Raw genomic sequence first — 27287 nt, 5'->3', positions numbered from 1 at the left:
TGCGCACGCGCGGGCGCCATATTGGCAGCGGCCACTCGGAGTTGGTAGTGGCGGCGGCGGCGGGTTGTGTCCCGCGAGGAGAGTGTCCCTGTAGGTCTCCACTCTTCCGCGTGTCCCTCTGGTGAGCCTTTGCCCCTGGGTGAGCCTTTGTCCGCGGAAGCCTGGCCGCTCTCCCTGCGGGCAGGGACCACGAGCGACGCGGCGGAGCGCTCTCGGCCTGCAGCCGGCACCGAGGCGCCCTGGTGCCATGACTCTGCACCCGCCTCCTCGGCGACCGGCCGGCCGCCGTGGGGCTCGGCTGCGGGGGGGCGCGCGTCCGGGCAGGGGCCCTGCTGGGGTCCATACTTGGATCTCACGCGCACGTCGGGGCCGGGGTCCGGGCTGGGGTCGTAGTCGCGCAGGCGGGATGGAGGTGTCGCTTGGGAGGGTCGGTACTCGAAAGTTGTCGCGCCTGGAGGCTGTGTTCGGGGCCGTCCTTACCTTTCACCTGCCTGTTGTAACAGCCTCCTAACTGGTTACCTTTTCTTCAGTCTCTCTTCAGCCGCCGTGATATTTCTAAATGCCAGTCAGCTCCTGTGCCTCTTAAGCCCACAGTCTTTCAGTTGAGCCCCATTGCTTGGGAGATAAAATTCACAGTTTTTACTTGGGCCCGTGGACCCTTCAGGACTTGATCCCAGCATATTTTGCCAGTCTCGATTCCCGATGCTCCGGGATTTAGGAAAATGGACTTTGCAATCTCAAGTTTGGCATTTCCATTAACTCGCGCCGAGCCCCAATTTTGACTTTTGCAGGAATAGTAATGGGGAATCTAAGATTACCACCCCCACCTGCTCTAAGTTGGGGCTCTGAATCACTCTGGAGAAAGCGTCAGCCTCTTACCTTGGCATTCAAGGCTCTGCATCTGTATACTTAGCTCTCTAGCTTCTTCAGATTCTTTTAACTTGAGCAGTTTGTCTCTTGCCCATGGAGCTGTCCTGCCTCGGTGCCCTTAGAGCAGGCTTTCTCCTCTGCCTGGACTGCTCTTCCCTTCTCCCTTCTCCTACTTTTTCTCTTAGGCCTAATGGTTCTTAGCCTTATTTCTGCCTCTCCCATGTCTCTCTAACTTGGGTTCATTTTTTTTGTATTTGTTCCTCAAAGTATACTTTCTTGATTTTTTTCTCCCCATCCTGCTTCCTACTGTGCTCTTAGCACCTGTTTCCTCATTGCCTTATAATTGTCTGTGTCTGCCTCCCTCACCTGAATACCAGACTGTAAACTCTTCAGGAAAGGGGTTGGTCTCACCCTTTTTGGTATTCCAAAATTTGGTATGCATCTAGCATAGTGCCTGGTACACTGAAAATGTTAGATGATGGAAGGGAGTGAACAAAACAGATTTTTTTTTTTTTTAAGTTACAAAATGCTCTTTAAATTGTAAACTTCATTTTTAATAATGATCTTATTTTCTTTTTACAGGAATTTTACAAAGTTCAGAAAACATGGTGAGTTGATACACATGCCAGCAAGTCGTTGCCTCATAAATCCTAGTGCTTGCACCCGTAGACGCGCATGAGAAAATTGGAATGGAAGGAAAAAGAGCTGGAGTGGTGTCTTCTTCCTTATCGCTTTCTTCCCGTACCCTGAGCCCTGCCTGCCAGCATCTGTTTCATAAGATGGTTTGTGGGCTTGCAGGGATCGGCTTACTTTCGGCGTTAGGAGTCAACTGTATGTTTTTCCTTTGCAGTCTCGAAGATATGACTCCCGGACCACTATATTTTCTCCGGAAGGTAAAAATGGGAATTGTTTAATCTATTTCAAATAAAAAATGTCTTTAAAGAGTTTGACCTGAAAGGAGAAAAAAAATCTACAGACTTTTTTTTTTTTTTTTTTATTTACGTGCTTTCTACAGCCCACGTGGGGCTCGAACCCACCACCCTGAGATCAGGAGTTGCATGCTTTTCCGACTGAGCCAGCCAGGGGCCCCTACAAACTTCTTTTTAATCCTTGCTAAGTTGTTTGTCCTTTTTGTGCTTTGGACTGATTATGGCCACCAGGTTGGCTTCGTGCCTCACAGAGGGGTCACAGTGGGCCTCGTTTGCAGCCTGCAGGGTTGTTGCTGATTCTCTGGGACCAGTGGTGCTTCGCTACTCACTGCCTGTGTCTTGTAGGTCGCTTGTACCAAGTTGAGTATGCCATGGAGGCTATTGGACATGCAGGCACCTGCTTGGGGATTTTAGCCAACGATGGTGTTTTGCTTGCTGCAGAGAGACGCAACATCCACAAGCTTCTGGATGAAGTTTTTTTCTCTGAAAAAATTTACAAACTAAATGAGTAAGTGAGATCTTCGGGAAGGGAATGTAAAATGTCTCCCTTTCTCACTTAAGTGACATTGCACATATTTTGGGAGGCATTCCATGTGACATAGTAAAATTGAACAGTTGTTTTTATCTCTGAGAATTTTTGTTTTTAATTTACCTTGTTTAAAACCTCCTTGAGGCCCAGGACGATGTGTTATTCTTTTTAAATGCAGAACCAAGCCCTTAGTGGAGAAACCACATTGTGTAGTGATAAGAGCACAGGCTTGGTAGTCACATAAATTTGGGTTAATTAGTTAATTTATTCTTCTCTTCTCTTCTCTTCTCTTCTCTTCTCTTCTCTTCTTCTTTCGTTTGTTTATTTTTTGAGAAAAAGAGAGAGAGAGAGACAGAGCGTGAGTGGGGAAGGGGCAGTGAGAGGAGAGGGAGGCACAGAATCCGAAGCAGGTTCCAGGCTCTGAGCTGTCAACACAGAGCCTGACATGGGGCTTGAACCCATGAACAGTGATATCATGTCCTGAGACGAAGTTGGGCATTTAACTGACTGAGCCACCCATGCGCCCCAAATTTTCGTTAAACTCTGTGTGACCCTACACTGATGTTTAACTTCTCTAGGTCTCAGCCCACTAGAGTGGTTATGGCCGTTGAGTGAATAAAATAAATCTAAGTAAACTAGCAGAGTGTCTGGCTTATAGCAGACCCTCAAAGCGTTGTTCAGAGTGACTGCTCAGGAGTTTTGTTGAGTTATATGGACTGTTACCAAACAGCAGCCCTCCTGGAGGTCTGGGAACAGTTTAGCCAAGCCCTGTACATTAGTGAGATTCTGGTACACTTGGGTGTGCGGGGCTTTGCAGCTGGCAGAGAGCAGACCTTCCCTTCGGTGATGGGCCAGATGATCGCTGGTGCAAGGCCTTTCTGATACGCTCATCGAGGGAGTGTTCTCCCTCCGCGGAGTCACTGTCTGCAGGTTTGCCGGGTATGACCGAGGGTGTGGAGGCTGTAGGAGAGTCAGGGCAGACCTCAGGGAATGGGGACAGAGAAAGGAAGTGCACTCTCAGGGTGAGCATAGTCCTGGGTCTCCTAGGCAGGCTTATAAAATACCCTTCCCGCCGGTCCCCTCTCCTTCACCTCCATCAAGCCAGGCCTAGAGGAAAGCACACTGCTACCCGAGGGCGTGAAGTAGCCTGTCTTCCTGTTGGCCAAACCTTTGTTGTCTTTGTGGATGAGTCTTCTTGAGATTTACTTCAGCTTCTTAGTGTTACTCTTGCCCTGTTCACGGAGCAGTGATGGTAACTACGTCTGTAGAAAAATTTAAGGGCGTATTTATTTTTTATGTTGAATGACATCAGTTGAAAGTCTATAAAGATGAAACGTAAGTGGCTTTTGTTGGAAGGTGTAGTGGCTGTGGAGCCAGCATGGTGAATTTCTAACAGAACTTCACTTCTCAGTACTTGTGAATACCCCTCCCAGACATTTCCCTGCTCACTCATCAATGTCTTTCTTTTCCTCAAGGGACATGGCTTGCAGTGTGGCAGGCATAACTTCTGATGCTAATGTTCTGACTAATGAACTGAGGCTCATTGCACAGAGGTATGGTCATAAATAGCGTAATTGATGGTACGTAAATTAGTCTTGATGTTTGCAAGGAGAACTCTTATTTGCAAAGGCGGAAGACGTTAAAAAATCTATTAACTGAAAATTACAAAAAAAAAATTTTAATGTTTCTTTATTTTTGAGAGAGAGAGACAGCACGAGTCGGGGAGGGGCAGAGAGAGAGGGAGACACAGAATCTGAGGCAGGTTCCAGGCTCTGTCAGCGCAGAATGTGATGTGGGACTCAAACCCGTGAACTGCGAGATCATGACCTGAGCCGAAGTCGGATGCTTGACTGACTGAGCCACCCTGGCGCCCCAAAAATTACAAAATTTTTAAAGCAAGGGTGTAAAATGTTACTTACCATGCTCTCCTCCCTGCTTCAGATTACATGGACTCTTAGTGTCCTTGTGGCACAGATTTCTTTTCAGGGGGTATTTTGCTTAGAGTGTATCTGTGTTTTAGGGAAGGTTGTTAATATGCCAATTTCTTTATTCTAGGTATTTGTTACAGTATCAGGAGCCAATTCCTTGTGAGCAGTTGGTCACGGCACTTTGTGATATCAAACAAGCTTATACACAGTTTGGAGGTACTGGACTTTTTGGAAGTCGTGTTCCACGAAGTTAAACCATTTTATGAGTAATGACCTTTTTGAGGTAGTAAAAAGAAATTGAAATAAGAAAACACTTTTCATACATCCCTGCTTCATGAACTAATTGGCTTCCACTATGTAGATTGTTACATGTTTTGTTAATAGACCACTGAAAGGCCGTGATGCCATTTTCAAACCTGGAAACAAATTGCTTTTTATGTAATAATGAAATTCAGCATCGCTCCTCTGTTCTTTATTCCCTTTCTTGGCTGTGTCCAAATCCCGGAAACGAAAGTGGAAGTTTGGACAGAGCTTATCACCAGCGTTCAGAAAACAAAGCAGTTTATGAATGCTTAACTTCCCAGAGCAGGGCCAGTGCCACTCGCTGGGCTCAGGTAGCAGCAGTGCTGATCTAGATGCTGTTTGTTGTGCTGTTAAAGGAAAACGTCCCTTCGGCGTGTCCCTGCTTTACATCGGCTGGGATAAGCACTACGGTTTTCAGCTCTACCAGAGTGACCCCAGCGGGAATTACGGAGGATGGAAAGCCACATGCATTGGAAATAATAGTGCTGTGAGTATTTTTGTGTTGCTGTAAAATCTAGCAAAAGATCTAATAACCACCACAATTTTGAAGTAGCAGTGAACATAATCTATTTGAAAATAGTTGCCACAACCTTATGTGATATGCAGATACCTTCACTTTCTATTGGTAATGAAGTCGCAGGTAGTGCTACTACTGGGACTTACTGTCTACGTTTATAATGGAAGGAAATGCTAATTTTTTTCTTAAGTTTATTGTTCTGAGAGAGAGGGGGCACGCACGGGGGAGGCGCAGATAAGGAGGGAGGGAGGGAGAATCCCAAGCAGGCTCTGTGCTGTCAGCAAGCAGCCCGATGCGGGGCTCCATCTCAAACTGTGAGGCCAAGACCTGAGCCGAAATCAAGAATCAGACGCTTAACCAGCTGAGCCACCCAGGTGCCTGGAAATGCTAATTTTCAGTTAGAAGTCGTGAAAATAAGGTGTAATTTTTTCCACGTCCTAGTTCTCAGATCCTTTGAATTCTATCACAAGTCCCTTGGAGGTCCTGGGAGTCCTGGCTAAAGATGCCATTCATACAGCACCAACAGCCCTGTTCACCTGTTCCGGGTCTGCCCTCCTGCCATTGAAATTGTGTGTGTTGCTTATAACGCCCGTAATAATTCAGCCATTATTATTCTGACTAGCCATTATTAGCCAATAATTAGCCATTATTACTCCTAAAAAATGTGAGAATTTAAAGAAAATTCTTTGTTGATTCTCCATTATGTTTTATAGGCAGCTGTGTCAATGTTAAAACAAGACTACAAAGAAGGAGAAATGACTTTGAAGTCAGCACTTGCTTTAGCTATCAAAGTCCTAAATAAGACCATGGATGTGAGTAAACTCTCTGCTGAAAAAGGTAATCGATGTCCACTCCTCTGATTGGTTCGCTTGTGTGAGAGAAGCAGTTGAGCAGCTCCTGTGTTAGGCCACCTTGTCAGAGTTCTTTGAAACCTCAACCTTACGAATTGGGTGGCCTTATACCTGTGTCCTAAGGGAGGACACTAGGGCTTAGTGGGGTTAAGTGACTTGACCAAGGTCAACACCACTGGGAAGTTGTGGGGTCGTAATCCCACAGTACATCCTGAGCCTGAATGTTCTCAGTGTTCATAGCTAGAGATCTGAGTTGTGCTACTTTTAGTTGATAATTGTCTTACCAGCTTCTTGACGGTGATACCTGTGTGTGCGTACATATGATGAAGAACATGCATGTGATTAGGTATTTATACATATGTATCTTATGCTTTTTTTTTTTTTTTTTTTAAATGTATCTTATGCTTTATCCAAGGGATGACTTTTGCAGGAGCTGTGGTATCCTCTGCTCTTTTGAATCTCCTGATCTCTCATGTGATGCCATATTTGCAATTTTAAATACTTTATGTAGCTTAAATCATATAATCACAGAAGACAATATTTCTAAGTAATGTTTTTCAAAAACTATGGTGAATTAATGTATTGATTCTGTTTAGGATAATTTAGCTCCTCTTGTTCCTTAGAAAATGCAATTTACTTGCAGGCTGCCCCCTTTTTGTCTAGTTCTACCAATTTCAAGGAGGTCGTACTCCATTTCCTCTGCTCTCAAAATTCCTTCTTGGGTATCAGTTTACTTTTCTCATCTGTGGTCATGGAAACTGCTTTTCATGCCTTTGTTTTAAAAAGAGGTTTCAAAAGTCCATGAAAAATGAGTATAATCACTGGTTAGAGATTCTCTGCACCTTCAGAGGTTCCAACAGGGAGGCTGTGGTTCCATCTGGTCGTCACAGCTAATAGGCCAGAGGGGGGACACTTAAGTGAAAGGGTTGATAGGAACTTCGCAAGATGGGAGGTATTTTATTGCTGTCAGAGTACCCGTGAATCGTACACAGCGCACGGCATGGAGAGTGGGGGCCTCGGCTCCAGGGAAGAGCTGGGACTGTTGAGTTTGTTTGCCGAGTGTGCCCGCCTGTAACACAAGTGCGTGTGCTCACTTCCAGTGGAAATCGCCACCCTAACAAGAGAGAATGGGAAGACGGTCATCAGAGTCCTCAAACAGAAAGAGGTGGAGCAGTTGATCAAAAACCATGAAGAAGAAGAAGCTAAAGCTGAGCGCGAGAAGAAGGAAAAAGAACAGAAAGAAAAGGAAAAATAGAAGGAAGGACCATGGGTTTTGTAACTCACCTGGGGCCATTTCAGTGTCCGTGCTGTCCTTTTCACCCTGCGAAAGCTCTGACTTGTTTCGGCTTGTGTGGTGGGAGACCAGGATGGCACCGGCTCTCGTGGGTCCTTGCTGTCTCTGTCCACTCAGATCTTGTATTGACGATCACTCGTCACGGACGCCCCAGTCCCTCCACCCTTGTTTTGGGGAATAAAACTTGGAAAGAATGGAAATGGTGAAGGAAGATATTCTCCGTAGCCGTGATCCCTGAAGGTCCGGGGATCACGAGTGAAATGTACTCTGGCGGCCTTTGCAGTCCCTTCTAGTGAGATGTCACAACTGACGGCGTGTAAACTTCATGCAAAGAGAAAGGTGGGATTGTGCACTCAGGATTTCCTTAGTTGTCCCCCTGCTATTTGGAGACCCTGTAGCCCAACTTGAGCAAAGTCGAGCCAGCCCTCTCTTGGCCTCCAATAGAGCAAGATCCGGTGACGCAAGAGTCATCTTCTTCCCCTTGGTGTTGCCAGCCTGTGCTGTTGGTGGGTAATCATCCTGGGCGTAAAACCGTGTGGGCGCACGTGCACACACATACACACGTGCGTGCGCATAGTTAACAAAGTATGAAAGGCATAATTAAAGGAAACCCTGTGTCCCTACTAAGCAGCCTCAGAAACAGTCCCCGTGAAGCCCCTGTGTGTGCCTTTCAGATCTCACCCCTGTACCCGAGATACATTATGTTCAGTTTATCCTTCCTCTCATCTGTGGGGTTTGTGTTCTGGCTTTTCGCCCCTCCACTCCAGGTGGGCTTAGCAGGTCTGTCAGTCAGAGCTGTCCTTTCACAGAGGGGCGCACACTTCTCTGGCTGGCAGGACGGCCTGTCTCCTCTCCACGACTGTTCTGAGGAAGCACGTGAGGCCAGGCCAAGCCAGAGTTGATGTTGGGCGCACAAGGAGGGAACGCTGAGGACCCTGTGATGGGCAGGCTGCCCAAAGCCACGTGGAAGGTTTGTGCAAGGGAAATTAGGGCCACAGAGAAAAGTGAAACCAAAGAGAATAGTTTAGATTTGACAGAAGGGACTCTCATTGCCGAGTTTTGCTGTCATTTATGATGAAGTTCTTTGACGGAAGTACTGTGGGGCAGTGCTATGTAAAACGTCCTTGTGCGGACCATGTCAGCATCACCTGGGAATTGACTAGAAGTGCAAATTCTGGCATCCCATCCCAGAACGACTGAGTAAAAATCTCGGAGTAGAGCCCAGCAGTCAGTGTTAACAAACTGTGTGTTCTGCGCATACTAAAGTTTGAGAATCCCTGGGAGAGCTTTTATGCCTCCTGTGCCCAGGCTGTACTCCGTATCCATGGAACCAACCTCTGGGGTGGGACCCTGACAGTAGCAGTTTTTTAAATACCACCCTCCACTCCACTCCCACCAGGGGCTTCTGCCAGGGATGAGAACCAGCGCACCCGGCCACAGCTAACCCATCTCGCCTGTTGTCAGGCAATCAGACGTGGAATCTCAGCCGAATCCCTACCACTGCTCTTAGGGAATAGCCATTTCGGGTGCTTTGTGCACACTAACCTCGTGTTCATGCTAAGGTGTTTTTTCAACCCACCTTTGACAGTGTTTTGTTTTTTTTTTTTTTTTTAATGTTTATTTTGAGAGAGAGAATGTGAGTGGAGGAGGGGCAGAGAGAGGGAGACCGAGGATCCAAAGCAGGCTCTGTGCTGTCAGCAGAGAGCCTGATGCGGGGCTTGAACCCATGAACCGTGAGACCATGACCTGAGCCGAAACCAAGAGTCAACGCCTAACCGACTGAGCCCCCCAGGTGCCTCGACGTAGTGCTTTTTAAATCTAAATTTCCTTTTGTTTTTGTTTTTAGAGATCATGTGCAACTGGGGGAGGGGCAGAGAGAGGGACAGAGAATCCCAAGCAGGCTCCATGCTGTCGGCGCTGAGCCCGTTGGGCTCCATCCCATGAAACGTGAGAACATGAACTGAAGCCGAGTCGATGCCTGAACAAATGAACCACCCCCCCCCCCCCCCCCCCCCCGCCCCAGGCTCCCCTAGGTTTCCTTTTACTCTGATTTATACAGTGGGATGCTGTTACTCATAGTAGCTTTGTTCTAGAAGTTCATTATGAACACTGAATCAGCAAGTGCTGAACCGTGGCTCCTGGGGAGATCCCACGGAAGGTGCCTGTGAGTCTCTGGCCGCAACACTTGCGTCAACCAATCGATACGTAACTTTGTTTTATGTCTCTCTTTTAAAGACCTCTTAATACATGTTGGTAATTCATTAATCTTGAACTCAGGGCCAACAGCTGCAACACTTAAGTGAAGCTTGTCTAGTGCATTTCCTCTGTAAGGCTTAGCAGCCTTCCTGCACTTAACACTAGCCAGCACTTCAGCACTATGCTTAGGGGCATTTCAGCACAATCACCGACAGCACAAAGATGGGAAAACTGTGGCTCAAAATAGAGCTAAAGAAAAACACTGGTTTACAGTGCCAGAGCTGAGGCGCGGAGGCAGTGTCCCCTCTTTTGATCTCAGCTGGGAACATGCACGTCAGACAATTCAGATCATTGCACGTCTGCGGTGACGTGGGTTTGGGGTCACAAGCAAATTTGCAAATGCAGAATCTAATGAGGATCCGGTGTGTGATGTAAATCGACCCTTTCAGTCCCGCTGTGCACAGACGCAGGTAGATGGTTTGCCCGGCAGGGACCCTGTGGCCACAGTCCCACGCTGACAGTTTCGGCAGCCTTGTGACTGGTCTGCTTCCATTTCCTTCCTGTCCTTCAGTTCCCGGGATGGCAGCCACTGTGATACCGCTTTGCTCGAGATGCCGCGGTGGCCGCACTTCCTGCTCAGGTGTCCTGTGTCCGGCCCCACTGCTGCCCTCTCCTCCACCAGTGCGCCCTCCTCACACTGTGTGCGTCTGGGTGAGCCTGGCTGTTCCCTGAGAGACCAAGCCTTGTCTGCCCCAGGGCCTCTGTTCTTGTCAGTCCCTCTGCCTTGAGGACACCCTTCCCTGGGAACGTCCGCATAGCCTGCTCCCTCCTGTCCGAACGTCCTCTTCTTGGGTCTTGGGCTATGTCAGGAGCAGCCACTCCCCCACGCGCTCCTCTCTCACCCTCCTGGGTGTTCCCCACGCCCTCGTCACCGTCTGGAGCGACTGCTTACCGTCCGTCTGCGCCGCTGGAATACAAGCTTCCGGAGCAGGGGCTTTGGCAGCTGCGTTCCGGTACCTGGAAGGGAAATGGGCACGTAACTGTTAGGCTTCAAATAAGGATTGACGAATGAGTGGTGGCCCTTGGTTCGCTGGAGTGAAATCCTAAAATGCACTCCTTTTCCATCCAGGTTAGTAGAAGTGGGTTTTCTATACTCTGACCGCCCCTCCAACACTTCCTATAGTTGTGGCCCCTGCAGAGGCTGTAGCGGACGAGAGCCCACCCTGTTTACCACCACGTCTGGAGTAAGTCTTCAGAACTTTATCCTAATGACGGAAAGACCTTAACGGATGCACCCTTTTGTTGAAGTAATTTCATGCTGGGGGAAAAGTAAAAGATGGGGGCAGGGCGGGGGCTGCCCTAACTGGTTTTTTCCTGCACCAAGGCTGACTAGCCTAGAATCTCTCCCACCTTCTTCTCTCCCTCCGCTCTGTGGCGTATTTTTAGCTCTGGTTTCCAGGGCCTTGCCTGGTGCATCCCGAATGTAGCTTAGCAACCATCGGGAGAACATGGGCTCTTTCTCACAGGCACGACCAATGCAGGAGAGTCTTGATAGGAATAAGTAGAAAACCAAAGAGCTAAAGGTTTAAAATCTTGATTTCATTTGGGTGAGTTACAAATCGTGTTTTTAAAAATAAATCATGTGTGTGTGTGTGTGGGGGAATGTGTTCCTGTGTATAATTTGGCTTCTGTGTTTTTCTTAATCAGAAAATAAGAAAGACTCAAATTTCTACAGTCTGGCACTTTGAAAGCTCCATGAAAGTATTTGTCTTAGCAGTGCAAAAATATTCCACATTCTGAAAAAAAAAATCACAAAGTAGTTTCATTTGTATTCCTATTTACCATGTTCCTGGTAATTTTAGGTGATGGCAATTTGTGGCTGAGTAAGACACGTCCTCAGTTATTAATGTGCCGTTTGCAGGACAGGCAGGGCTGTAATCAAGCGCTTGCTAATGTGGACACGTGCTCGACCCCTGGTGGCTGTGAACTGCGGCGAGGGCGTGAAGGCCTGGCAGGGGACAGCTTCCCATGTTTATGGAACGCCTGTAGCTGAGCAGAGCTAGAGCAGAGCTGGTCGGGGGAAGATGATCAATGACCAGAGATGAGGTTGGACAAACGTACACCAAAGAGACCGGAGAGCTTCGCAGATCCTGTGAGAGATTTGAGTGAATCAGGGACCCAGGTTACGCTCTAACTCGAGTCCGGGAGCTGGATTAAGTGGCAAGAGACAAGGAGGGAGACCAGCTGGGAGGCTTCAGAAATGGGGGGAAGGATGAGGGTCTCGGTGGTAAAGGGGACAGAGGAGGAGGAGTGCCCCAGGAATGAAGGATGAGAGAGGAGGAGGAGAGCGTGATCCAGGCCTCCGACTCCCGAAAGTAGTTACACCCTGAGCTAAAAAGGCATCGAGAACACGGCGACCTGTCCCTAACCTTGCTTCCATTTTTGTTGTTGCTTCGGCCTGAGACGGAGGAGGCTGGTAGAAAAGAACCCTAAACAGCGAGTGAACCCATGTCAGCTTTGCCCCCTTTCTCTTCCAGAAAATTTTTTTTTCTTCTTCCGAGCTCTGCCCATCTCCTTGTCCCGTTTCCTGTCCCGGCACTTAACTTAGAAGCTCATCCGCGTTACAGCACCTTCTCATTTTAGTGTTTACAGTTTTATTTTTAATGCTGATAACCGAAGGGTTTTTTGTGTTTAGGTAGGCAAAGCTCTTAATCGTGTATATTTCTTGCTAGTATGATACACATAAAGATATTGTCCACCCCAAAAACACTAATTTAAAGGAATACATGCACCCCAATGTTTACAGTATCACTATCGACAGTAGCCAAATTATGGAAGCAGCCCAAATGTCCATCGACTGAGGAATGGATAAAGAAGATACGGTGTACACGTACAATGAAATAGTCCTCGGTGATGAAAAAGAATGAAACCGTGCCATTTACAACAGCATGGATGGGGCGAAGTGAAATAAATCTGTCAGAGAAAGACAAATACCATATGATCTCACTTGTATGGGGGAATTTAAGAAACAAAACAAATGAGCAAAGAAGAGAAACCAAGAAACAGACTCTTCACTACAGAGAACACAATGATGGCACCAGAGGGAGGTGGGGGGACAGGTGAGATAGGTGAAGGAGATTTAGAATATGCTTACCTTGGGGCGCCCGGGTGGCTCAGTTGGTTGAGCCACTGACTTTGGCTCGGGTCATGATCTCGTGGTCTGTGAGTTCGAGCCCTGCGTCAGGGTCTGTGCTGACAGCTCAGAGCCTGGAGCCTACTTCAGATTCTATGTCTCCCCCTCTCTCTTCCCCTCCCCTGCTCACACTCTGTGTCTCTCTGTCTCTCAATAATAAATAAACGTTAAAAAAAAAAGTATACTTACCTTGATACACTGAGTAATTGAATCTCTATATTGCATACCTGGAACATAAAACACTATTTTAACTACACTGGAATTAAAATTCTTAAAAAAGTTTAAGTATGTACACGTTCCTCTAGTAAATTTGTGGTCTTACCACCTTTATCATAATTTGAAAAATATAATTGGTATCTTTTTAAAAGTCAGTATTTAGGGGCACCTGGGTCTGGGTGGCTCAGTTGGTTAAGCATCTGACTCTTGATTTGAGCTCGGGTCACGGTCTTGTGGTTTCTGGGATGGAGCCCCGCGTCGGGCTCTGCGCTGACAGTGTGGAACCTGCTCGGGATTCTCTGCCCCTCCTCCCTGGCTTGTGCTCTCTCTCTCAGAACAAATACATAATTAAATAAGTCATTATTTAAATTATGCAACTTTAATTCTCTTGTTCAGACTAATTTTCTTGAGTTAACTCAATTAGATGAATACTTACCTTTCTTTCACACATTTATAGGGACGCTAGTAAATAACAGTTACCTCAGCTTTATTGAGAGGTAGTTATTATATCCCATGCAGCTCGCCCATCTGAAGTGCTCACTGCAGTGGGTTTCGTTATCTTACAGAGCCGTGCAGCCAGCACCGGTCAGTTTCAGAACACTTTTGCGAACCCAAACAAGCCCCACGCCGCTTTGTGGTCACCCCAGTCCTCCAGCCCCAGGCAGCCGCTGGTCTGCTCTCTGTGTGTGCACATCGGCCTGTCCGGGACGTTTCATGTGGTGCAGCGCTAGAAGCCGGTCTGCGGGCTTCTGGCGTCTTCCACGTGCTGTAGTGCTGCCAGGCTCACCGATGCTGCGGCAAATGTCGGAAATCCACAGCTTACTAGATAAGGGAAATAATAGCGGGAGTCTGTGTTTGTTATTTTGCCGAATAAATGTCCCTCGTGTGATTACACTGCATCTTGTCCGTTCATCGGGTGGCGGACGTTGGGCTTGCCTCCGATTGAGGGCTGCTGTGAATACTCATGTACAAGTTTTGTGGGGACTTATGCTTTCCTTTTTCTTGAGTATGTACCCAAGTGGAATTGCTGGGTCATATCTTGGTTTGCTTTTAAACCATCTTTGTACCAGACATTCACATTAGTGATTCACATTTTAAAAGGAGTCTGCCTTCCCCTACTTTCACCTATAAGAGCCCCATATAAATGGAAGGTGGACTGACTCTTGAGTGAATGTATATGAATTTGTTAGTTACTGTTGAAGTAGGTCTCACGGTTGGAGAGGACTTTTGATTCCTTTCATGTTGGCAGGAAGAATTTCTTCTCTAAGTTCCTTTATACCTAACGCTAGGAAAGGCCAAGTCTTTGATTCTGTACCGAGAGCCTTATGTAATAGCATTCTCTGAAAAATTCTGAATCATACAGAATGAGAGAATCCAGGGTAAATTGTCTTCTGAGTCCTGAGCAATCTAATGACTTACTTTTCTGATTATAATATGCTCGCTTTGGAAAATGCACAACAGACTAAATAGAAATCGCCCGTATGATCTTCCTTAGGGTTAGCCACTGTTAACTCTCTCACTGGTCCAGTTTAGATGCTGACCTTAGATGGTGGACTGTGGCAAATTACCGGCCATCTATTTAAAAATAGTCTCAAAAAAAAAAAAAAAAATAGTCTCCAAAAAAACAGTCTCAAAGAAGAAATTAAAATATGTTTTTTTTCCTTCTCACTGGTCTTCGAAAGTATTTTGAAGTCTTAGAAAACCCTTTCTGGTCTACGGACATACCATCCTGAACGCGCCCGATCTCGTCTTACCTCGGAAAACCCTTTCTGTATACCACAGCAGAAAGTATCGTTTGTGAAGTAAACAGTATGTGTCAGTTACCTTATATTTGCTAATTCTCATAATAACCTTATAAAACATTTATTATAATTACAGCACTCAGTTATTGAGGGCCCACGACATGCTTGGTGATTTAGGAGCAGTCTTTCTATTATACAGCTGAGAAAACCAAAGCTCGGAAAAGGACAGTGACTTGTGCCCCCACACAGCTCCAGTGCCCCCAGGCTGTCCCTGCCATCCTGGCCTGGGCTTCCGTGGTGCCTCTCACACCTGTCCCCCTTCACTGCTAGAGTGACCTTCATGTGACAGTCAGAGCACAGAGCGCATGCCATGACCCTTTCACTGGTTTCCCATCAGAGAACTTCACAAATTTACAGGGGTACAAATGAAGCTTAAGCTTTGGAGCCCCTCACTTGTGTGCCCCTTCCAAGGCCCCAGGGAAGGACCCTAACAATGTGTTCTCATGCTGACCTGCTTATGAAGTTTGCAAAAGTGAGATCTTTTAAGTGCAATTGATGAGTGCCACTGTCTATTTCCAGACTTCCCCTCCTTTTTTGCAGTCTTTGCAGTGGTCAAGGCCATAAAGGAATCTATTTATTCTCACTTTTGCTAATCATCCCACTGTAGAAATGGCTCCAGGGCATTTCCTTCCAACCTCTACGCCAGCCTACTCAGCATCACGACGGGAAGATGTCGCCACATGAACAGCCTCTTCTGTGATGTCCGTCATTGGAAGTGTCTGGACAGGGGGAGAGAAACAAGGCTGGATGGCTGGCGTCAGAATCTAGTGCACGGCAAACTCTTCCGGTGTTCAGATGTGCAGAACTATAGGCTGAGGATTCAGTTCTCAATGCAAAACAGAAGAAAAATTACAATATAGGTGTGTCAGTTCATCAAACCCAGTAGCTTTCCAGGCACTGCAATATTTGCCAACTTTTTAAAGATGTGTAGTTTATTGAGTCTTTTAAAATTCTAATTAAATATCCAATTTCATGCCTGAGTTTATATTTCTACTATTGTGTTCTTTTGCTTTAAGAGGACTCCCACCCAAATAATATGATAATTTTCAGTATGAACCTGGGTCACCACTGCTCTCCGTTGTCCCAAGAAGGAAACCCATTCTCTTCATTCTGACCTCTCCTCACTCCCCCATCTGGATGATTCACCTCTGTCCTGCCCTCACACCAAGTTCTCTTCTACCTTAGGGCCTCGCCCAAGCTGCCCCTTCATCTGGAATGCCCCCCCGCCCGACACGCACCGGACATGACTGATGTTTTCTCTGTCTCCTAGCTCAGGCCATCTCCCCAGAACCCTCACCCCAACCGCATCACTTTCTATTTATTCCCTCAAGAATTCTTAGCAAATTCCGAAATTATTTTGTTTATTTTCTGCCTTCCTCCCCTCAGCAGTAAGTTCCCTGAAAGCAGGGACGTATCTGTCTTGTTTACTACATCATCCCCAAAACTGGGCATGTGGTTGATTCCCAAATATCTGTTGAAAAAGTAGCTAGGAAGTGACAGGGCGAGAATCCAAACTCATGTTTATTTGATATCAAAGATCAAAGGCTGTGCATTTCCCAATACGTCACCATTTTTCTGTGTTTCCTGTCTGTTATCCCAGAGCACTGGGGAGTGACTGAGAAGATCATATGTAACCAAGGATCCAAATTTCCTTTGGCATGCAGGTGGCTTCAAGTATTCTTTAGTTTTCAAAAAATTGAAAACACCTAAATTTAATCGGGCATGTTCTAGAAGGACAAGGAAAGATTGCATCTCAGGTGAGACAGCTGTGGAACTGGAAGTTACCAAATGATAACCGATTGTTGGAGACTTGGATCAGGTGGCTTAGAATTAGGTTAAAGATAATCAATTCTCTGGGACAATCATGTCATACATTACTCTAACCTTCAGAGGGAGCTTTTTGAATTGCCAAAAGATGCTCATCTGCTCTTGCTTCTCCTCCATATACAAAAACTTGACATCAGTTGGCTTTGTCTGGGAAATGAAGCTGGATGGGAAAGTCCACCCTTGCTAAATAAATATGGGTGCATAATTAGATCAGATCCCCAAACATATTCTAGAAACTGCTCCATTTTGGTTTCCTTTTATCCTCATTTCCCTAAAAGCCTGATATGGCAGTTTGCAAATTACAAATGAAAGTGAAATCTATTTAATTTTGAATTTTTTTGTGTGCTTTTGAGTTTCAGAATGTCATAATATCCCTTGATTGGAGTGGGAATAATCTGGAACAATTAAATTGGCAAGCATTAAACTAAATTCTAAGATGGCAGTTCTCCTGGTTGGTGTTGTAGCCACAGATTTCTGGAGCATTTGTGGTCTATACCTGCAGTATAATTTGTCCTGTGAACTTATTTTTGATATATGTAGCAGTGTCTATAAAGATCTCTCAGTTCCTGAATAGAAAGTAAGTGGCATACAGGTTGTATGTTTGGTAAGAATAGTTAAATTCTACCTTTTGCACAGAATTGAACATTTACAATTGTATCTTGCAGACATTAAAATAGGGGCATAGGGGCACCTGGGTGGCTCAGTCCAGTTGAGCGTCCGACTCTTGATTTCGGCTCAGGTCATGATCTCGCAGTTCGTGGGTTTGAGCCCCGTGTCAGACTCTGCGCTGACAGTATGAAGCCTGCTTGGGATTCTCTCTCTCTCTCTCTCTCTCTCTCTCTCTCTCTCCCTTTACCTCTGCCCCTCCCTCACTTGCTCTCTCTCTCAAAAATAAATAAACATTAAAAAAAATAAAGACAGGGGCGCCCGGGTGGCTTGGTCGGTTAAGCGTCCGACTTCGGCTCAGGTCATGATCTCACGGTCCGTGAGTTCGAGCCCCGCGTCGGGCTCTGTGCTGACAGCTCAGAGCCTGGAGCCTGTTTCAGAGTCTTTGTCTCCCTCTCTCTCTGCTCATCCCCTGTTCATGGTCTGTCTCTCTCTGTCTCAAAAATAAATAAACGTTAAAAAAAATTTTTTTTTAATAAAAAAAAATAAATACACTGTCCTAAAAAATAAAAATAAAGTAGGGCATAAATTTATTTATTTTATAAATTTATTTATATATAAATTTTATATATTTATAAATTTATTTATTTTATTTTATAAATTTATACTAATATGCCACCTATGAAGAAGAGGTCACTTAATGCAATAAATATTTATATATAATGGGTTGTGCTTATTTAGTATACAAATGTTGAGCTTAGGTATATTTAAGTAATTGCAAATCTGCTGAAGAAATTTATCTACAGAAATCCATATTTGTATTTTTTCACTGTAGAAATTTTTATTTTTTAGCAGCTTTATTGACATAGCATTGACATATAATAATAGTATCTATGGCACCCAACTTGATGTTTAATAAATGTATACATTGTGAAATGATCACCACGGTGAAGCTAAGTAACCTATCTAGAACCTCTACGTGGTTACCATTGTGTGTGTTGAGAGGATTTAATTAAGATATATCCTTTTGTATTTATGTTTTTAAATTTTTTAAATGTTTATTTATTTCTGAAAGAGAGAGACAGAGACAGAGTACAAGCAAGGAAGGGCAGAGAGAGAGAGGGAGACACAGAATCCCAAGCATGACCCAGGCTCTGAGCTGTCAGCACAGAGCCTGACGCAGGGCTCGAACTCACGAACCGTGAGATCATGACCTGAGCCAAAGTCAGACACTCAACCGACTGAGCCCCCCAGGCGCCCCTTGTTTATGTTTGTTTTAAATGAAAAATTCTTTCATGATGTGATTCATCACTCTCACATGTAAAAGTTATGACATTTAGGGGGCATGGGTAATTGTACTGCACTTTCTTTAGGTGGAAAACAGTATCTTTATTTGTAACAAGAGCTGATAGTTGTCCAGGGTACCTTAATGTGTGTGTGTGTGTGTGTGTGTGTGTGTGTGTGTGTGTGTGTGTGTGTGTGCACGCTATTATTAAAGTCTATTGAGACAGCTCAGTTATATATATGGTTTATATTTTTGTGATATGTGATTTTATGCACTACTATTCAGCTATTACAATCTAATAAAATATGGCCAATTACTTTTCTTTCTTAAAGCTCCATATATTAAAATATGTCTGCCCTTTTACATTTTGATTACAGCCATTGAAATAGCCCCTGAAAAGGAACTTTTATTTTTGTATCATTTCTTTTGAAGGATTGAATATTAATACCCTATCAATACTTGCTTTTTTTGCTTTAATCTGTGAAAACATTTAATTTCAGCAGGAAAATTGACAGCATCCATTTTTATCTTTAATTAACTTTTCAGTTTGGCTTTCATCTTAAAGGCTCATCGCAGAATTTATCACCAAACTGCAGTGGAAATGCTGAATGGGAGATTTAGAGAATCTGCCTGGCCTTGCATTTAGCTCAGTTGACCCCATTATAAGAAAGGAAGTCAACAACAACATCGGTGTGCAAGACGACTCATCGGGTCAGTCCACTTGCAGATGACAAGGCCTGTCTGACTCCTGGTTCCCTTCCTGGGTGCTCTTTTTTCCCTGCAAAGCACCAACAGCCCTTTGCTTAGGGGTTTTGTGAGTGCAAAAGCACGTCAGAGAATAATTGCCCCATAAAAGGTAACGGCTGCCAGCTACTGGACACTGGGCCAGTGGCTGAGCCCCTACAGGCTTCCTCTTCTGCCTCCAGGTTTTAAGGCACTGCTTAAAAGGTGGGGCCCAGAAAGAGAAATTTCATGTAGAATGGTTGTCTCTGAAGCCAGTCGCCTGGGCTTGAGTCCCTGCTCTGAGATCTTGGGCAAACTACCCAACGTTCATTTATTAAACCAGTAAACATCTTGAGCATCTATGTGTGCTCTATGTACGGGGCACACACTAGTGAACACCACAGACACAGCTGCTGCCCTTTGGGAACGTATTTTCTATTGGAGAAATCGCATACTGAAGGGTGTGTAATTACAAACTGTGCTGGGTGCTGAGGGGAAGTGTAGAGAGTAACAGGCAGAGGGAGTGGAGGACCCAACTTACATAGGCTGCTTTTGTCTCTCAAGTGGTGACAGTTCTGCTCACTCTTGGAGGAGTAGGAATTAGGCAGAGCAGGGGAGGTGGGGGGTAGGGAGAGAAGGGCAGGCAGAGAGAGCAGGTATGGGAAGGGCCTTGAGGGGACACTGCTGGGTGGTTCCTGCAAGGGGGAGGAGTGTGGTGTGAAGCTGGTGAGGGCAGCGGGGGCTACTCGGGGACACTGGCATGGATTTGGGCTTTGGCTTCTGTGTTGGGACGATCACTCGGGCCGCCATCTGCAGAATGTGCTAGAGAGTGCAGGGCAGCAGTCTCAGCTGGAGATCAAGCATGGACATTACCACAGTAGTAGGAAGGAGGAGTCGGGCATGAGTCAAGGTGTAGCCAAGGTGAGCAGCACGAGAGGAAAGGGGATTAGACGTGCTGAGTGAAGCAGGGCCGTGAGCCAAGGATGCTGTCCAGGTTTTCAGCTTGAGTCACTAGTTGGATGGTGATGGCACTGAGTGAGATAGGAAGACAAAGAAGAGACAGTGGTTTGGGACACACTAAGTGACATGTTCGTCACATACCCAGCAGGACATGCTGGAGCTCAGCGGTGAGATCAGCACCTGTGCATCTGGTTATTGTCAGCATGTGGAAGATATCTACATGCATAAGATCACAGGGAGTGGGGTGTGCACACAAGAAAATTGGTCCCAGATGCGCGAGTGTGGAGTTCCCAGCATGCAGTGAAAGAGAGGGAGCCTGCTAAAAGGACTGAGGAGAGGGCAGACAAGGGTAATACACACACTGCCCTTGTTGTCCTGCCTGAGAACGAGTGCGCAAGTGTATTTAAAAAGTGCTTCAATTAGTACATTTCCCTGCTGCTTGGCGAGGTTAATAGGACAATGATTAAACTCCACTTTCTATGGCAAGGCACTGACTGGTAGTGCATATTGTAACCATGAATAAACCTAGATTCTAGTCCCAGGAGCTCATTACCTAGTAGAGGACAGAAGATTTATGGAGAAATAGAGAAGAAGATGGGAAGTAGGAAGTGTTGTCAGAGAAATAAAAGGGAAGTGTTTAGGGACTTGATGGACGTGGCTGTGGCTGGGGGACCCGGCTGTGCTTCGTGGGGTGAGCGGCGTTTGAGGTGGGTCTGGAGGAAAGGGTGGGTGTGGATGTTCAGAGAAGGGGAGGAGGAGGATGGACGAAGGCAGGGAAGTGTAATACAAATCCCACACCAATCAGAGGAAGTGTGTCTGGGAGGCAGGTGCACTGTGATGACTGTGCAGCAGTCCCTTGGGTCAAAGCTCAGAAAGCTGGCAGACAGATGCCACGTCAGGGGACTTAGTGGCTGCAGTAGCTGCGGTATTAATGCCTTTTGTCAGCCACGTCTCCTAGCAGTGTGAAGATGCCTCTCATCCGAGTCAGGTGCAGCCACTGCGTCCGGCAACTGGGGGTAATTGGCATATCCTTCTAGAAAAAGCCATCCAAAAAGCATACTTTATATTCCATAATTATTTGCTTGGATTGTAAAGCGCCCAACAAATTACTCACTTTGCTTTCACAACTAGTAGTCCTTTTCACAGATTATGTAAATAACCATTGTTCTTGTGGTTATTGATAGGATACCCCAGGGAGGTCCAGGAGCTGCAATTATGCTCGCTGTGGCTGAGCTAACAACCTTTTAATTCTGGTTTTTCCACTGGCAGGTACTGTGACCTTCAGCAATTATTCAACCACTCTGTTTCAAGTCCCCCAGCTGTAAAAGTAGAATAACACTTGACTTTCTCAAACACTGTTAGGATGAATTGCATAAGTGTCTGTATGCCCCATATATTGTTCATAGCAAAAGAGAAAGTTGCAGTGAGGGGACGACTTCCTTCCTTCCTATGCAGGAGTGTAATTAATGACTAACCTGCTTATCATCTTATGGATCCCTTTTCTGTGGCCCCTTTGGCTTAGGCAGAGTTGCTTCATTGGATATGGTTTCCATGTTCCTGGTTGTACTTAGACATAGGAAAAAAGTCCTACCTAAATTTTATCATTTGCATTCTTTACAACCAGGTTTTTAAACATATTTACTGAGTCTGGAGCTTGGTGTCAAATTCCTGCTCACAAGGAGTGTTAGAGGTGTCAGCTCCATAAATCTTTCTGTGAAGAATCAGTGAAACGCTCTGCCATGGAAGTTTAAAGTTAATTTGCCTGAATCTCTTCAGCCAAATGAAGCTTTCGAATCAATTACGAACAGAGAGGATGAAACGTTGGGTCTGCAGAGATTAGAGACAGTCCTCCAGCCGTCAGCCCCAATCACCTTCCAAGTGGCTTCGTGTCTGGTGGATGGAGCCACCAATCTTTATAGACCTTCACTGCTGGCCACACTGCGGGGGCTGGGGGGCGGGCAATGGTTACAGATGTTCACTGCTGGCCACATGGGGTGGGGCAGTGGTTACAGACGTTCATTGCTGGCCACATGGGTGGGGAGCATTGGTTATAGATGTTCACTGCTGGCCACACGGCTGGGGAGCACTGGTTACAGATGTTCACTGCTGGCCACACGGGTGGGGAGCACTGGTTATAGACGTTCACTGCTGGCCACAGGGGTGGGGGGCAGTGGTTACAGGTGTTCACTGCTGGCCACGTGGGGTGGGGCACTGGTTACAGACGTTCACTGCTGGCCACATGGGGTGGGGCAATGGTTACAGACGTTCAGTGCTGGCCACACGGGGGTGGGAGTGGTGGGCACGGCCTGTGCTGAGGAGCTGCACTTCATTTTTTGGGACGTCTGAAGGAGGGTCTGGGCTGGGCCCTCTGGTCCCCCCGCCTCGCTTCAGAGACGAGGGAGCGGGCAGGGGGAGAGCCAACCCCCCCCCCCCCAGAGCTTCAGCCAAGAGCTCTGTTCTGGGGCAGAAACTTCCTCCAGTCCGCTGGGCGCAGTCTGTTCGTCTACTTTCCCCGGGTGGTGAGCACAACGCAGACGTTAGTTGATGGTGGTGAACACAGGGAGGCGGGGGCCTGCCCGGGTCGCCGGAGGCCGGACGTCTCACCGGCCGGCCGACCAGCTGCACCGTCCTCTCGTCTTCTGTTTCCTGGGCCCGAACGCAGGACCCTCTCGGCGGGCTTTCGGGCCCGGGGGCGGAGCCAGCCGGGGGCGGGGCCAGGGGCGGAAAAGGCGGGGCTCTAGCTCGAAGCGGAGCGAGGCCAAAGGCGGGACCGGGAGGAGGGAGGCGGGACTCCGAGCAGACGGGGCGGGGCCAGGGCGAAGGGGCGGGGCCAGGCGCGCGAGCCTCCTCACGCGCCCCGAGCCCGCCGGAATCTTCCCCGCCGAGGTGGCCTCGCCGGCCGGGGTCTGAGGAGCCGAGCGGCCCCTCCTCGGCGGCGTCCGCTCTCCCTCGGCTCCCGCCCGCCTCCCGGCTCCGACCCTCCGGAGCCCGCGTTCCTTTCCCGCGCGGCCGTCGTGAGGCGTGTGCCCGCGTTCCCGCGTGGGTCCCGGCGATGTCGGCGTGGGGCTCTTCGCCCGCGGTCCTGGGTCTCGCGTCCCGCCCGCTCCGCCTCCTCCTCCTGTTTCAGCTGGTCGCGGGGCGCTGGGGCCCGGCCGGCGCGGGGGGCGGCGCGCCTGGAGGTGAGCCTGGGCGTCGGGGGGGGGGGGGCGGCCGGGGGTCGCGGGGCGGCTCGGGGCCGAAAGACGTTGTCGCAGAGCGCGGTTTTCTGCTGGGGCTTGAGTGCAGTTTCGGTTTAAATGGCCAGATGCGTTCACTTAAATGCCGAGAAGGCCACTTGGGGTTTTGTTCCCTGACCTGCATCACGGCGGACTGCGGGGTGCAGAGCGTACACCTCGGTACAACTTTCTCGGGGACGGATGCCATTGTTCCCCTCGGGCTCTCAGCCGGGCTTCGCACGTTGTGACTTTGTTCACGGCCGGTCTGCGGCTTGGCCCCAGGCGTTGAGATGTGGTCTTCGTCCCCTCGCCGCCGGCCTCCTCCCGCGCTCGTCCCGGCAGCTCGCACGAGGGTGGCAGGTGTCCGTTGTGGACGGCGGGGCGGCCGGCCCCCGCCGCCCCCACTCCCCCCGCACCCCGAGGTCTTCTTAGCCCCTTAGAGCGTCGTGCGTGTTCAGACCCTTTGGGCAGTAGAAACGGCAAAAGAAAATGCTTGCTCAGATTCCCAGTGCTTTGGCACGTTTCAGGGTCCTCCCAGTGTCTTCGGGAAAACTTCGACCGTCGATGCAGCACCTGTGATGTGGTCTAAACACAGGAAAGGTCAGAATGCCCCGGGGGAGGTGAACGCCGACGGTCACATCAGTGTTTCAGTTTTTAGGCGTTAGTTTCTTAGAGGAGACGTTACTCGGGTGTGGGGAGAGGCTTCTCTTGTCTCCAGCTTTTTAAGCTGATTTCCGGTTCTAGGAAGTAATGATCTGGAAGGTGAGAATTGTTTGCTGCAGGACGTACCGCCTCCCCAGACTGACGAGAGAGAACGTGGAGGTGATTGAGACATTTGGAGAAACTCCGGGGCGGGGGCGCCTGCGGGGCTCAGGGCGTTAAGCGTCTGGCTCTTGGTTTCCGGTCAGTCACCGTCTCCCGTCTGTCGGTTCGGCCGCGTTGGGCACTGCGCGGACAGTGCGGAGCCTGCTTGGGACTCTCTCTCTCTCCCTGTCTCTCTCCCTCCCTCTCGCTCTCTGCCCCTCCCCTGCTTGCCCAGGCTGTCCCTGCAAATAAATAAATAAACATTAAAAAAAAAAAAATACAAAAATTTTGGAGCCAGACACACCTGGGCTCAAATTATGAGCGGTGTATTGTTTGTTTTGGTTGGCTTCCTTTGCAGAAATGGGGATAATATCGCTTACCTCCGAGTCATCGTCAGAATTAAGTAATAATGTGTGAAATGCCAGGTGCTGTGCCTGACAGTTCCGGAAAATGGTGCTTCCCTGCATCTTTTGCTGAAAGTGGAACTTTTCCTATGTTTTTTTTTTTTTTTTTTTAAATAATGTTTATTTATTTTTAAGAGGCAGAGCTCGAGCAGGGGAGGGGCAGCGAGAGAGGGAGACACAGAACCCAAAGCAGGCCCCAGACTCTGAGCTGTCAGCACAGAGCCCGAACCCAGGAAGCACGAGACCAGGACCTGAGCCGAAGTCCCCCGCTTAACCGGCTGAGCCGCCCAGGCGCCCCTTACCTGTTTTATTTTATTTTATTTTTTTTAATTTTTTTTTGGGACAGAGAGAGACAGAGCATGAACGGGGGAGGGGCAGAGAGAGAGAGAGGGAGACACAGAATCGGAAACAGGCTCCAGGCTCCGAGCCATCAGCCCAGAACCCGACGCGGGGCTCGAACTCACGGACCGCGAGATCGTGACCTGGCCGAAGTCGGACGCTTAACCGACTGCGCCACCCAGGCGCCCCGCCCCTTACCTGTTTTAATATAAACCATTGCAGCCAAGCATTAGCGAGGGCCAGTGGCTGTGCGTTCCTGCCTGCTATTCAGTGTTACCGTCAAACAATCAGGGCTGATCAGGTCCTCCTTTCTGCCCCCACGCTACTTAGCAAACGTCTCTTTTAAAATAGCTTTCACATAAGAGACTGTTAAAAACTGAGAACAAACTGAGGGTTGATGGGGGGTGGGAGGGAGGGCAGGGTGGGTGATGGGTATTGAGGAGGGCACCTTTTGGGATGAGCACTGGGTGTTGTATGGAAACCAATTTGACAGTAAATTTCATGTATTAAAAAATAAAAAAAAAATAAAAAAAAAATAAAATAGCTTTCATGCGGTATCACTCTTATGTTCTCTTTTCCCTTTTCCCCACACGAGCTCCTTAAGAGCTGGGATCTTTCTTTTTCAGTTTTCATTCCAGTACAGTTGACGTACCATACGACATTAGCTTCAGATGCACAATAGAGCGATTCAAGAATTATGAACGTCAGTCGGTGCTCATCATAAGTATACCCTTCATCCCCTGCCCCTGTTTCACCTGTTCCCCCCACCTCCCTCCGGTCACCATCAGTTTGTTCTCTATAGTTAAGAGTGCGAACTGGGATCTTACCCTGTTGATCTTCGCGTCTCTAAGGGCTGGCTTATTGTAGGAGTCCCGTAAATGCTTGTGGATGAAAACGCAGCAGTAAAAATCTCTCTCTGGGTATTAGTTTACTCATGTGTAAGATGAGGGACCGTTAATGGCTCCCCAGCACTAGCTCTAACATTCCAAGACTCCGTGTGCTCTTAGTCAGTGATCATTTGTGGACACAGTGATATTAAGTGGATGACGGAATTGCACACTTGCTCCTAAAAGTTGATAGGATGTGTGTGTAACCGCCTTTGAATGTAGGGTGGCAGAAAGTACTATCTGGAGACCTGCCCACTAGCTTGCTGTTTCCTTGGGCAGATAACTTGACCTTGCTGAGGTTTTATTTCTCCCTCTTTAAAATGAGAAGGTGGTAGTAGACGCGTATGTCCTTTCAGTCGTAATTAGTTTTACAATTACATTTTGTTGTTTTTATATTTATCTTAGAGTTTTAGTAGTCACTCTTTCTTATGGTTTTATGTGAGCCAGTCCTCGGGGAAAAAAAAAATGTCTTGTCTGCCAGCAGCCATACTTACATGGGTAATGGAAGATTGCAGAGTTTGAAAGTGGCTCAAGAGGCAATTTTGTCTATATTAAAGAATAATTAGTGGGGCGCCTGGCTGGCTCAGTCAGAAGAGCATGCAACTCTTGCTTTTGGGGTCATGAGTTCGAGCCCCCCATTTTGGGAGTAGAGATTACTAAAAATAAAAAAACTTAAAAAAAAAAAAGAATAATTATGCATTAAGGTAATACAAGCCTTTTAAACTGACCTGACCATCGTTGGGACAATGATTTATGGAAAATAGTCATTAGTTATATTTCTTAGCTGTGTGACATTTTAAATGGTTGAAACTTTATTTTTAGTGTGCATGGTCACTGAGTTCTGTCATTAAGAGGGAACTAAAATAACTATTTAGTAGAAAATGAGAGCTAGGGAAGATTTTTTTTCTTCTCATCTGTAGTTATTTTCATTAATATTTTCAGAAGCTGACAGAAACACACAGAGTGGCTGTCATCTCTGCTTTTGTGATTACATCCAGAAGAGTCTCGAGGTGCCTCCGGTCGTTAGGCAAACTTTTCATACTGTTTATAATTAAAAATTATTTTGGTTTCCTTGCAAATACTGAACATGCTCTATGAGCTAGAGTGCGAACACCTGGAAGGTAGGGTTGTCTGTACATTTCCTGATGTAGCTGAGTTTATTAATGTAGTCTATGAATGTTGCTTTGAAAGGTTTTCGGTCATTTGTCAGAATGGGCTTTTTTCCATTTATAATCTACAAATTAGATCTAGCAGGTAATTTTTTATAATTAGGATATGGGTTTTTAGTATAGTAATTTTAGTTCAGAACATTTTTCTTCTAATAATATTATTCTTCTCCCTTAAGAATTGAAATTAATTTTTTTCAGATGTAATTTTAAATTTAATAGTAAGTAAGCATGTCTTGACAATGTGAGTTGGTAAATATTGGAATAGTTTCTGAAAAAAAAAGCTTATAACTTGTTTGATTAGAAGTTTGCTCCCCAGAATAGGATAGGTATAGTTTTATAATGACAGTAGGATAGAAGAGGTTATTTTAATGATCCTTTTCTGTCTTTAACTAAAATTTTAATTTAAATGGTCAGTTTCCATTTTAGGGAAGCATGATCTT

General features: G+C 47.0%; 2 protein-coding genes and 3 long non-coding RNA genes across 9 annotated transcripts in view; 3 read left to right on the top strand and 2 right to left on the bottom strand.

Annotated features, from left to right (window-relative positions):
* Positions 1-7421, top strand: PSMA4 (proteasome 20S subunit alpha 4). Its single transcript, XM_060617465.3, has 9 exons — positions 1-121; positions 1453-1478; positions 1721-1763; positions 2145-2307; positions 3804-3881; positions 4384-4472; positions 4916-5046; positions 5790-5913; positions 7028-7421. Exons 2-9 carry the CDS (start codon positions 1476-1478, stop codon positions 7180-7182), a joined length of 786 nt encoding a protein of 261 aa, XP_060473448.1. The 5' UTR covers positions 1-121; positions 1453-1475; the 3' UTR covers positions 7183-7421.
* Positions 3509-25707, bottom strand: LOC132668563 (uncharacterized). The gene is made up of 4 exons (XR_009605622.3): positions 25619-25707; positions 12800-12837; positions 10370-10434; positions 3509-3590 (listed from the first exon to the last, which is right to left on the bottom strand). It is a non-coding gene; the product is annotated as an uncharacterized LOC132668563 (long non-coding RNA).
* Positions 9234-13718, top strand: LOC145715547 (uncharacterized). Its single transcript, XR_014137760.1, has 2 exons — positions 9234-10546; positions 13393-13718. It is a non-coding gene; the product is annotated as an uncharacterized LOC145715547 (long non-coding RNA).
* LOC145715548 (uncharacterized) lies at positions 21259-22457 on the bottom strand. Its single transcript, XR_014137761.1, has 2 exons — positions 22102-22457; positions 21259-21976 (listed from the first exon to the last, which is right to left on the bottom strand). It is a non-coding gene; the product is annotated as an uncharacterized LOC145715548 (long non-coding RNA).
* CHRNA5 (cholinergic receptor nicotinic alpha 5 subunit) overlaps positions 22764-27287 on the top strand; it is a 49850-nt gene continuing 45326 nt past the window's right edge. For 2 of the 5 annotated variants that reach the window (XR_009605618.3, XM_060617457.3), the window contains exon 1: positions 22767-23208. Coding sequence is in view for 3 of the 5 variants with exons in the window: in XM_060617457.3 (XP_060473440.2) it covers positions 23082-23208 (127 nt within the window). In the remaining 2 variants the exon portion in view is untranslated. Of the gene's footprint in view, positions 23209-25405; positions 25495-27287 lie in introns of those variants that run through there. The other 3 variants (XM_060617460.3, XM_060617458.3, XM_060617459.3) reach the window with 3 other exon arrangements.

The sequence above is a fragment of the Panthera onca genome, chromosome B3, assembly GCF_046562875.1.
Source record: "Panthera onca isolate mPanOnc1 chromosome B3, mPanOnc1 haplotype 2, whole genome shotgun sequence".
NCBI lineage: Eukaryota > Metazoa > Chordata > Mammalia > Carnivora > Felidae > Panthera > Panthera onca.
Note: the sequence above shows the minus strand (reverse complement) of the source record. Positions and strands in the feature narration are given on the sequence as shown.

Excerpts from the sequence above, each read along its gene's own strand:
- PSMA4 (XM_060617465.3), top strand. Across the intron at positions 1,764-2,144 it reads CACTATATTTTCTCCGGAAG|GTCGCTTGTACCAAGTTGAG; the intron begins GTAAAAATGGGA and ends TGTGTCTTGTAG. Across the intron at positions 2,308-3,803 it reads AAAATTTACAAACTAAATGA|GGACATGGCTTGCAGTGTGG; the intron begins GTAAGTGAGATC and ends CTTTTCCTCAAG.